This window comes from Mesoplodon bidens (genome assembly GCF_964165515.1).
Source record: "Mesoplodon bidens genome assembly, chromosome: 4".
Lineage (NCBI taxonomy): Eukaryota > Metazoa > Chordata > Mammalia > Artiodactyla > Ziphiidae > Mesoplodon > Mesoplodon bidens.
Window position 1 is genome coordinate 163,146,997 of NC_138160.1, and position 12,184 is coordinate 163,159,180.

General features: G+C 49.8%; 1 protein-coding gene across 4 annotated transcripts in view; it reads right to left on the reverse strand.

Moving 5' to 3' along the window:
- WWC1 (WW and C2 domain containing 1) overlaps nucleotides 1–12,184 on the reverse strand; it is a 148,139-nt gene that overhangs the window by 39,960 nt on the left and 95,995 nt on the right. For all 4 annotated transcript variants that reach the window (XM_081231708.1, XM_081231709.1, XM_081231707.1 and 1 more), the window contains 4 exons: nucleotides 7,888–8,017; nucleotides 6,062–6,208; nucleotides 4,777–4,850; nucleotides 573–815 (listed from right to left, as the gene is read on the reverse strand). In XM_081231708.1, coding sequence (XP_081087834.1) covers nucleotides 573–815; nucleotides 4,777–4,850; nucleotides 6,062–6,208; nucleotides 7,888–8,017 — 594 coding nt within the window. The remainder of the gene's footprint in view (nucleotides 1–572; nucleotides 816–4,776; nucleotides 4,851–6,061; nucleotides 6,209–7,887; nucleotides 8,018–12,184) is intronic.

Consider the following 12,184-nt stretch of genomic DNA (forward strand, 5'->3'; position numbering starts at 1 on the left):
GTGGGCCTCTGGCATTTATATCACCTCCTTGACTCCTATAAACATCTCAGTGCGCAACCCCCATCTCAACCAGTGTATTTCAAACTGCAAAGTGCAATTTGTTAGCATGTGGCAAAATCAATTTAGTGGGTCATGACCAGCATGAAAAGAGATGCAACATAAAAGAAAATATCAGAGGGCTGTCACACAGAGAAAGAGTATGCACTGCTTTGTGAAACTGTTGTCTATCAGATAATAATACAATGTGAATCACTGTCACAAAGTTGGAGAACGACTGCTCTAAATTACATAGAGTTTATCTTAGTCAGAAGATAATTTCTGAAAACCTGCAGGTAAGCAGATTTTTTGGTAATGCGATTCCCTGTGTAAAGTTCTGGGGTAGCTGGATGGTGAGTCAATTCCCCAGATTCGCTACTTTGGAAAGTGGTGAGATCTTTAAACTGAGTGTCCTCGGGCTGGAGCCCAGGAGCCCCAGGTTGTCCCCGTCACCTCTCCCCACCCCGCTGAGGGCTGGAGGACGGACGGGCAGCGAGGGAAGGGCCCCGGCCCCCCGGCCCCCAGCCCAGCCCCACCTCTCGGTCAGCGCCTTGCTCTGGGTGTCCCGGGCTGCCTGCAGGTCCTTCTCCAGCCGCTTCCGGGCCATCTCCAGCTGCTCCACCTCCCCCTGGGTCCACTTCCGGGGGCTGATGAAGCGCATCTCCTTCAGCAGCTCCTCCTTCTCGTTGATGAGGATCAGCCGGTCCCTCTCAGAGTCGAGGACTCCCGGCCAGGCCTCGCTGTCAAGCTTGGCCAGCTGGATCTTCAGGTTGGCGACCCTGCGGGCCAAGAAGGTGAGCATGACTGGTGCGCCCAGGGCAATGCGGGAGCAGTGTGACAGACTGTGTTTCCAAGGTTACATGGTCCAAGGAGCCATGCTGTCCCCAGAGCATCCTCTTTGACAGTGACTGACCTCCTTTTAATCAGTGTGTGGTCTCAAGGAACAGATTTGTATCTAACAAACGTATGCGGTGCCTACCTTGTGCCAACCGTGAGTAGGCTCTGCAGGGATAGGCTAGAGGCAGTGTCCTTGCCCGCAGGGACACGAAGCCTGATAGAGTAGAGGTGGATTCGTCACCAGGCAATAGCCTCCTACCACTAGCTAGGTGACCCTGGGCAAGTCTCTTCGTCTCTCTGAGGGAATAACAAAACTTCCTTCCTTGTGGGGTAACGGTTGAAGGTTTTATGACATAATTCATAAAATGTCCAAGCACAACATTTCGTGCATGCTAAACATTCACTCAGTGAATGTTTCTGCTGCTACTGTGCTTATTCCCTGGTTTAACTACTTCTTAGGTGTGTAATGCTGGGCACATGCCCTGAGCCTTGTATATAAGAAAAGTTACTCCTTCAGAATTGGTGTGAAAATGAGCACTTATGTGTTCAGTGTGTCTGGCACGTAAGTGCTGAACCAGTGGCAGTCATGGGCCCACTATGACCACAGCAAATACTGCCGTTGCTCACCTTGCGTTCTCAATCTAGAAAGTGGCAGCAATACCCTGTGAAGAGCTGTGGATTTGAGGTCAGAGGCTTTGGGTTGGAGTCTTGGCTCTGACCTTCTTAAGAAATCATTTAGGTAACACAAGCTTCTAGCACAGTGCCTGGTACACTGCAGGCCCTTAATAAGTGTTACAGGAGGGAGTTGGGAGCCCTTCCCTGCTTTGAGACACAGTATCCTCATCTGTAAGATGGGAATAATGATGGCACCTGCAAGGTGGGTTACGAGGACCAAGTGAAAACACATCATTAAGAGCTCTTTGGGGCTTCCCTGGTAGCACAGCGGTTAAGAATCCGCCTGCCAATGCAGGCGACAGAGGTTCGAGCCCTGGTCCGGGAAGATCCCGCGTGCCGCAGAGCAACTAAGCCCATGTGTCACAACTACTGAGCCTGTTCTCTAGAGCCTGCGAGCCACAACTACTGAGCCCAGGAGCCACAACTACTGAAGCCCGCATGCCTAGAGCCCATGCTCTGCAACAAGAGAAGCCCGCACACCACAACAAAGAGTAGCCCCCGCTCGCTGCAACTAGAGAAAGCCTGCTCACAGCAACAAAGACCCAATGCAGCCAAAAATAAATTAAGTAATTAAATAAATTTTTTTAAAAAAGCTCTTTATATAATGCCAAGTGCTACATAGACATTAGGTATGATTATTGTTGGATCAATTAAGATTCACAGTATTGCTAAGAGTATTGCTTCAAATATTTAAAAGCAATCATGTGATCCTTTAGGATTTAGTCTTTGCAAAGTGCTTTTAGCTATCACTGTCCTAGCCTCACCCCATCCCTAAAGGGTGGATAGGACCTGGTGGTAACCCTGTTGGACAGATGGCCAGAGAGGATATGGCTCACCTAAGACTGCAGGTCATAAACATGGTCAATATCTGTTGAGGTCCCAGACCTCTGGACCCTCAGTTAAATCTTTTTTAAAAATAAATAAATAAATAAATGACTAATTTGCTGCGTTGGGTCTTTGTTGCTGCGTGCAGGCTCTCTCTAGTTGTGGGGAGCAGGGGCTACTTTTCGGTGCGGTGCGCTGGCTTCTCATTGCAGTGGATTCTCTTGTAGTGGAGCACAGGCTCTAGGCACGCAGGCTCAGTAGTTGTGGCACGCGGGCTCTAGAGCACAGGCTCAGTAGTTGTGACACACGGGCTTAGCTGCGCTGCGGCATGTGGGATCCTCCTGGACCAGGGATCGAACCCGTGGTCCCCTGCATTGGCAGGCAGACTCCCAACCACTGCACCACCAGGGATGTCACAGTTCAATCTTATCTGCAAACGATGTGACCAAACTCAAAACACTGTTGGAGACAAGATGTCCATGCTGTGTAGTGAAAATTCCATACAGAGAAACACATCTACATGTGCTCATTCCCCAGCCAAGTGTCTCAGCAGGGATTCTCAGAGTTAATTAATTTAAATTCCATATTCACATATAGAGCAATCCATCAAAACTGGCTTTGGGATAACTCTGTCGCTGCTGTTATCCATCCAGCTGCTTCAAGGATAGAGTGGTATGGCCAGGTCTGGCAGGGGCTCCACTACACATGGGACATTGAAGGGGTAATTGATGCTTTCTTGGATGTACTTTCTGGTGGCGTTTTTCTTATGCCAGTTATCCCTAAACTTTTAGCCATACATCCTTAGGAGAATCTGATGAAATCTGCTAGACTCACTCCCAAGAAACGCACACGTGACAAAACTTGGCATACAATGATCAGACCTTGCGTTATATAGCCACTTGCCCTCCCTGCTTCAAGACCTGCAGCCTCTGCTTTCCCATTCAGCAGGCTGCTCTATTCTTTATACGTAACACATGTTTGACCGGAGACGTATTACGGCCACAGGCGTTACTTTCTGCAAAAATCCCACGGTCAATAATGTGTTCAACTACCTTTGGGTGAAGGGGGAGGCACAAAGCTGGATAAAGGACGAGCCAGGAAGCTCTGTGATCAGAAGTTTAACGGCTCAACCTCAAAGGGAAGATTTCAGTCCTTTCATTTCTCCATAACAGATCATCTAAGATAGGCATTCCAGCAAACTGGAATAGATCCAGGGTTCCGAGTGGTCGCCTTCAGAGGGGACAAGAAGTGGTTGTCCAAACGTAGAAGTCGTGCTGTTTTGCTGGACCTCTAGGGGGAGCTGAAATAGTGCACAGGATGTGTTTCTTCCCACCTGAACTGTATCCAATTTCTCCTTCTTTTGTTAACAGTATTCCACATTTTCTTTGGGAAATCAGTCCTCCCGTACTTTCAAGTCACTTGGTTCCCACAAAGCTGACCTCAGTCCCCTTCCCAGAGTCATGCACGTGACCCATGCCTGGACCTTCATAGAATTCTTATTCCTCCCACCCTGCAATAATGATTGGTTCTCCCAGAAAAGCCAGTGAGTCTCAAACCCAAAGCTTGTTAAAACAGTTGTGGAAGGTAGGTCCTCTGGGGTTTCTAACCTGGTAGTATGTAAGCCTAGAATTGCTGGGGTCATCTTTCTGCTTTGACAGGAAAGTCTGTCAACACAAAGGCAAGCAGGGCTAAGAAAAGGAGAGCGTCTGAGTCTATGTAACATCATTTGAATCCCTGGATCCAGCTGTGCCTGAAGCTAGTTACCGCAGCACTTTGGAGTTCAATAGCCAACAAATTTCCTTTTTTGCTTCTTCTATTGAATAGTTTCTATCGGATTCCTGTCCACATTGCCTGGACCGTTACAGATGTTCTAAAAATGTCAGCTTTGATTACTATTTTAATTTTATTTGTGGCAGTGGAACCCAGCTGCTTAGGACTCTGTGAAGCCACAGAACATCTGAAGTCCCTGGTGTCTACACAGTTTAAAAACACAGCTTGTTCCCAGTTGGGCAGGAGACACTGAAGTGGGTAGTATCCGTAGTCTTTTTAGCCTGTTGCTAAAACCCCAGCTGTGCTCCTTCACACCAAACTACTTGTACGATTGCTGGTAAACCTTGATTTTAGAGGTTGATTTTCAGGCGGGCAAGTGGAAAGATTAGGAGGCTTTGAGGTTTAAAGTATGGTTCAAAGCACAGTTCCATTCTTTATCTAGCTAAGTGTCCCTGGTTGAGTCATTTCCTGAGTCTTAGAGAGGATTAAAGTATGAAGATGATAATACCTTCACAATCTTTGCGAGGATTAAACATGATGAGATGTGTAAAAAGCAGGCAGAGAGCAGACACTCTACAGCGGTAGTTATCATTGTTGGGGCCATCCTGCCCCCAGCCCCCAGCCTCTAATTACCTTCTCTTAGCCTCTTCATATCGAAGGCGCAATCTGACCTTCTCCGCCAACTGATTGTTGCTGCTGGTGCCGAACTGGAGGAAAGGACAAGTCGGGAATTATATGGCTATTGTGGCCAGTGCTGAGCTGGGTTTCAGGAGCTCATGAGAGACTTGACAGCTTGTGTGGGAAGCAGCTAAAAATAGTCCCCAATTACTGAGCTGGCTGTGTGAACTGCAGGGAAGCTAGTTAGGGGAAAAACACTTTCTTTCCTTAAGGCATGGGAAGAGCCCCAAACTCAGACATTTAACACTTCTAGAAGAGAAGCCGAGGGCCCAGAATATCATCTTGCAGCCCCAAATGGCTTGGAGCCCATTCAAGCACCAGAAGCATGGCGGACAGCTGGTCAGGAGGAAACACGGACAGCAAATACACAAGATAGCCATTCTGGGCGTGCTGGGGAGGGGGCCCCACCAGACACTCAGGGAGCCTGCAGTCAGGAGTGCAACACTGAGTGAGTGAGAGGACGGTTCCAGAACTTGGAAGAAGGCACACAGTTCCTTCACAAATACTTCGGCCCACAGGTGGCTTGTAGCTGGACACATGGGTGGTGTGGGGAAGGAGAGCGCAGCCCGTTTGCCATTCCACGCTCTGTCGGGAGTGACAAGAAGCTACAAGGCTCACCCCATCAGACGTGAACACAGCTTCTCCTCACAAGTGGGAATACGACTATAGAGACCAGACAGAATAGCCTTTAGCCATGGAGGCTGGTTCATTCAATGTCACCTGCTCTAGGAAAACAAAAGCTCTTCGAAGTTATGGATTGCCGTGGGTCCGTCCTGCTCTAAGTGTTTCAGCAGCGACGTCTGGACAGCACTTGCACTATTCATGACTCTGACCGGGCTGAGCTTTTGAACTGGGAGGCAAGCAGCTGTCTGAAAGCTGTATGCATTGTTTTGGGATGAACAGGAGGGAAATATCCTGTTTCCCAGCTGGTGAAAGAACAACAGAATGGCGCTGCAAATTAGCACGAAGGAAACCAGAGAAAGACGCCTGGTCCTTCAAGCATACTTTCTGTGCAGCATCTAGAGATGCGTTCATGGGGCCAGGGAGTCAGTGCTGGCTTTTTCTCCACATCATCATCTCATGTCATCCGGGGGGCCAGGAGGTCTGCAGGAGAACGGAGCTCCAGAAGGCTGAGTTAGCAGCCAGGCCCATAGACGGTCACCAGCCAGCTCCTCGGGTGAGTAACAAGAAGGGTACTCTGTCCGTCGGGGGCCCGCAGCAGCACACGCTGTCTACTCACACTTCCTGAGATGTCCGTCTGGGAGCTCACATCCAGGTACTGTTTCGGCAGCGGGAAACCTGAACTCTCCAGAGAGCTGCTGCTGGACCACAGGTCAGAGTGAGACCCTCTGTCGGTGCGGAAGCCGTCCTTCAGCATGGCAAGGCTCTGGAACGGAGGGCAGGGTTGGCGATGTGCCCTCCTGGGAGGGAGCTCTGGGCCTGTCACTCGCTATCAATCTACTAGGAACCCATGCTCCCCCTAGACATCCCACTTATCCTGTAAAGAGCTACCAGTGAGTAGGTGCCAAGCACTGGGCCAGGCCCTTTACATGGGGTCAACCAATGTGGACACTGGCTCTGGAGACACACTGACTGAGCTGGAACCCCTGCTCTGCTACTTCCTAGCTGTGTGGTCTGAGCTTGTTGATGAAGCTCTCTGTGCCTCAGTTTCCTCTCCTGCAAAATGGGAATAATCACGGGTCCTATCTCACAGGGCTATCATATTGATTAAACGAGATGACCCGTGTAAAGCACTAGTTCAGTCAATACTCAATAACTGTCAGCTCTACCATGATCTGATTTAATCCTAACCACGGTCCTGCGAGGAGTAACCTATGATTATCCCCCATTTTATCCACGAGGGAGTGGTTACAGGGAGAAGCTGGCAATTGACAGAACCAGGATTTGGTTTTGGTCTATCCGACTTGGTACTTTTTTTTTTTTAATTAATTAATTTATTTTATGGCTGTGTTGGGTCTTCGTTTCTGTGCGAGGGCTTTCTCTAGTTGTGGCAAGCGGGGGCCACCCTTCATCACGGTGCGCGGGCCTCTCACTATCGCGGCCTCTCCCGTTGCGGAGCACAGGCTCCAGACGCGCAGGCTCAGCAATCGTAGCCCACGGGCCCAGCTGCTCCGCTGCATGTGGGATCCTCCCAGACCAGGGCTCGAACCCGTGTCCCCTGCACTGGCAGGCGGACTCTCAACCACTGCGCCACCAGGGAAGCCCGACTTGGTACTCTTAACTGCTAAACACGATCGGAACATGCCTCACTGTCTGCTAATGTCTTGTCACTGGGCTGCAGTCCTGGGCAGGAGCTATGAATTATTCTGTTTCTCACAGAGTGCAAAGCTTCCTTCACCAAGTCATTTACAGTGTCTCTGAGCTTGACTGCTCATCTGCCGATGGGAACGAAAATAGAATATCTCAGAGCTCAAGGAGGCAGTTCCTTTGAGGGTAGGTGGGATGTACAGGGGTTAAGAGAATGGGCTTCTGAGTCAGGTGTCCATGGGTTTGAATCTTGGGTCTACCACTTACTCTCTGATCTGTGCAGTCTTTTGCTGTATGATGGAGATAACCTAGCACTGATGTAAGGGATAAGTGAGGCACAGTGCTTGCAGAGTGCTTGGCACTACTGCCTGAGAGATAGTAAATCGTATCTGTCATCATGTGTCACTTCCCAGCACAGAGCTGGAACATGAAATGAAATGCTTATAAAGATGCTACCTTTTGATGTCGAGGTAATGTTGAAACCACCTCCCTCCATTTGGTTCTGTGCAAAATAAGCCAGATGGCTAAAGCTAGTGGCAAGGAGGTGGCCTTTAGACTAGACCAGAGGGCTCCTGTTCCAGCTCTGCCATTGACACTAGCTGTGTGACCTTAGGCAAGTCACTTCATGCTTCTGAACCTTCATTTCCTCCTCTATAAAATGAGACTAAAAGCCCAAGAGAACTAGAGAGGAGAACTCACAGATCTTGCAGCATGTGGAAATAGCCCACATGAGTCCTGGCATAGGAAGGTGCTCAGGAGAAACTGGGATGGGGCCCACATCACTGAGAACTCTCGTACCTTAATGAGATCTTGCTTTTCCTTTTCTCCACAGGTGATCGCCTTTTTGATAGCTTTGGTTTCTCTCAGGACAGCCTGCGCTTCATCCAGTTTGTAGCTGCCCTGAGCATCAGACATTTTCTTATCGATTCTAGGAGACAGTCAACAGGAAAGGTCAGACAGAGATAGGGCAAGGGATGGGGTTTTCCCAGAAGAAAAGCATAGACCATAGTGCTTCAGTCCTGGAAGAAGTCTCCTCTCTTCCCTGCATACCCTTCTTCCCCAGGTCCTGCCTATTGGATAAGGCACAGAAGATCCCTGTCGAATTGCAAATGTCCCATAGTGCGGGGCTGCAGAAGCAACACCATTCCTGAAGTCAACTCTTACAGGAAGCCTTCCCTGATTACATCCTCGAGTCCTCCAGGCTGGGCTAGGTGTTCTCATAACACGTTGTGCATAGCTGTGACACTGCACTCAGTATGCTGTGCTATAATTAATAATTTATGTGGTAATGTCCTAGACTTGATCCAACAGGCTTGAATATGTTTGTGTAGTTTTAGTATCTGGCATGGAACAGTCCTTTTCTTCCCCCTTAACGTTATTTTGTTTTATTTTACCTTATTTATTGAATGAAAGATTCTTTAAATTCTATAGTACCTCACAATTTTCAAAAGTTTGACCCACATGATTTCATATAATCCCATAATAACCCTTTTATCTTCCTACCCCTATACTGGCCCTTCCCCCTCCCCTCTCCCCACTGGTAACCACTAGTTTGTTCTCTATACCTGTGAGTCCACTTCTTTTTGTTTTATTCACTTGTTTGTTGTATTTTTTAGATTCCACATATAAGTGATATCATACAGTATTTGTCTTTCTCTGACTTATTTCACTTAGGATAATGCTGTCCAAGTCCATCCATGTTGCTGCAAATGGCAAAATTCCATTCTTTTTCATGGCTGAGTAGTATGCCATTGTATACATATACCACATGTTCTTTATCCATTCACCTGTTGACGGACACCTAGGTTGCTTCCATACCTTAACAATTGTAAATAATGCTGCTATGAATGTTGGGGTACATGTATCTTTTTGAATTAGTGTTTTTTGGATATATACCCAGGAGTGGAATTGCTGAGTCATATGGTAGTTCTGTTTTTAGTTTTTTGAGAAATCCCCATACTGTTTTCTACAGTGGCTGCACCAATTTACATTCTCACCAACAGTGTAGGAGGGGTTCCCTTTTCTCCACATCCTCACCAACATTTGTTATTTGTGTTCCTTTTGATGATAGCAATTCTGACAGGTGTGAGGTAATAGCTCATCGTGGTCTTTGATTTGCATTTCCCGATTTTGCAATGTTGAACATCTTTTCATGTCCCTTAATCTGGCTCTCTCCACCTCAGGATTCTTGGGGCTAGACTATTCTTTGCTGTCGGGCTGTCCTGCGCATTGTAGGCTGTTCAGTAGCACCCCTGGTGTCTGCCCACCAGATGCTTGCAGCATCCTGACCTTGAGTTGTGACAACCAAAAATGTCTCCGTCCTTTACCTCATGTCTCTTGGGGGAGAGGAGCAAAATCATCCCTGGTGAGAACCACAGGGATGCTCCTCTCGTTAATGGCCACAGTGAAGGAAAGGTTAGAAGGATGCAGAACTCCCAGCCCTACCACTTAGTAGTGTGACCTTGGGCATGGCCCTCACGCACATGGAGCCTCAGTTTCCTCCTCTGAGAAAACCTGGATAATGTCATCTTGCCCGGCCCATGTTCACGGAGCTGTGAAGAATGTCAAATGGGATAAGGATGGAACATCAGGTAGGGAACTAGGGAGTACCAGGCAAATGTGAGGAGTTAGAATACTTCCATCCTTGGAAGCTTCCCAGCTGATCCAGGCCCTACACACAGGTTCGTTCTGATGGGGGACGATGGGAGTAAAACAGCGAAGGGTAACGGTGTCGTTTTCTGAAGGTCAGACAAATCAGAGGTGGTGGGGAGCCCAGCCCTCTGGGGAAGGAGGGCTGTGCTGTGGAAAAGGTTCTGAGGGCAGAGAGAAATTTTAACTGCTTCACACTTTCATCAAAGGCTAGGGCCGAGGTTTCAGTTCCCGGCGAAGAAAAGGAAGTTTTACAGTCTACGGGAACACCACAAACCCATTATTTCAGGATGAGAAACCACTCATAGGCATTCCTTTCTGGTTTCCTGCTCGAGGCCAAAGTGTCCTGGACTAAAAATAACCTGAGTGGGGAATCACAGGTTGCCATCCTGGCCTCATTGTCCGGGCCTGTGAGCAGGGGAGTGGGTCGGTAGGGGGTGGGGGGAAGATGCGGTCTCAGCTCGGCCCTCCCCCTCCTCCCTTCCGTTATTTCAGCCTCCTCCGTGCAGGGAAAACAAAGCCCCAGTTATGTCTTCCCACTAAAAATAGCCTGTCTGTTCCTTTCGAGGACTTGGGCCTGGGCAAGCCTGCCCGGTCGGCTAAGACTGGTCTCAGATTTAGTTTGAAAAATTAGTCTACAGGGAGCTTTTTCCCAGCAGAGCCGAGTGTCTGGGACCGGAGGTGGCCCTGCCCCAAATGGGAAAGGGGTGCAGGGGAGACGTAGTTTGCTTGAACAGGGCTGGGGGCTCTGGGGAAGGGTCTGTGCCCGGCTGTGCTCTGCTAACTGGGGGAGGGTGGCTTTGAATCCTCAAGAGGGGACAGACGCGGTCTGTCTGACGGGCCTCAGGCTCCTCAGGCACCTTCTACCTGATGGCTCTCAGCGGCCTTAGCAACCCAGGCTCTGGAATTTGGCTCCAGAGAGTAGCTGGGAGAGGGAACACTCTTAGGACTGGGGAGCGGGGGAGGAGAACAAAGGGTTACCATTATGCACTCAGTGAATGCATCTTTTTTTTTTTTTAAGGGAAAGAAAAGTTGCGTGGTTGGTGGGGAGGAGAGGGTGTGTTTCAGGATTTCCAAATCACACAGCTGTCCTTTCTCACAGCACTTGAGAGATTCACACACCCGGCAGCCACAGGACAGCTACAGAGACGCCAGGCGAAGGCTCTGACGGCAGCTGACTCCTCTTGGTCTTGTCCAGACAACTCTCACCTGGGCAGGGTGGCCCTGGGGACATGCAGAAAGATGCTGTCCTGCCCTCCTCCTCCCACGGGGCTGGTGGGCCTAGACTTCCCTATTGACGAGGGCTCGGGGCAGCTGACAGGGCCAAATCCCAAGCGTTGGGCTTGATTTTTCTTTTCAGGCTCCTCTACGAGGTATGCTTCAATCCTCAGCAACCTTTTTTCTTGTCTTTTTTTCATTTTTTTCAGCACGCAGGCCTCTCACTGTCGCAGCCTCTCCCGCTGCGGAGCACAGGCTCCGGACGCGCAGGCCCAGTGGCCACGGCCCACGGGCCCAGCCGCTCCACGGCATGTGGGATCCTCCCGGACCGGGGCACGAACCTGCGTCCCCTGCATCGGCAGGCGGACTCTCAACCACTGCGCCACCAGGGAAGCCCAACCTTTTTTCTTTTAAAAACTGGGTATGCTGACCACGAAGTGAACAAAGGGATGAGTTTCAGCTTCCCCCAGGTTCTGAAAAGCGGGGAGGCCATGAAGCGACTGGGTCATCCCCCACTAGACACTGAAAAGGGTCCCAAGCGAGAGGGTAAGGGGCCTGATGTTTTCTGGGTCTGGGGAGGGGGTTATCTGGGATGATACCAGGAGGGGAGGTGGTAACACACGAGCTTCAAAACCCAAGAGTCCCGGGTTCCAAACCAAGCTCCGACGCTCCCAAGCTAGGGGGCCTCAGCCCCATCAGTGAGGCAGAATAAAAACTGCTCTTCGAGGGAGTAAAGACAATGAAACGAGGAGACTGGTACACAAGCACACACCCAGCGCGGCCTCGAGCCCAGGGAGGACGCAGTTCATCCGAGTTCCTTCCCAAGCGCAAGCAGGCCACTAGCTAGAGGTCACCACCCTCTTCCGCTCACTGGGCTCTCCCTGTGTGCCAGGCACAGTCACGCGCTCGATGTGGATTTTCCAATTCAATGTTTACAATAACTTATTTTTCAGATAAAGAAACAGGAGCTCAAGGGGGTTAAGCCACTTTTCCACGTTCCCAGGGAACTGAGATTTGAACCTAGGCCATCTGTCCCTTGCGGCAACATCCCTAACCCTCTCTGCCAAGGTGCCCATTAAAGCAGAAACCTTCCACAATGAACACGGGGCCGGCTTCCGGCCAGGAGTGTGGGTAGCCAGAGCAGCGATGCAGTCTTATCTGGGCCCCCTATCAGACGGGCGGGCGAGGGAAGGGGAAAGAAAGGAGGCTTGTCTTAGGGGCTTCAGCG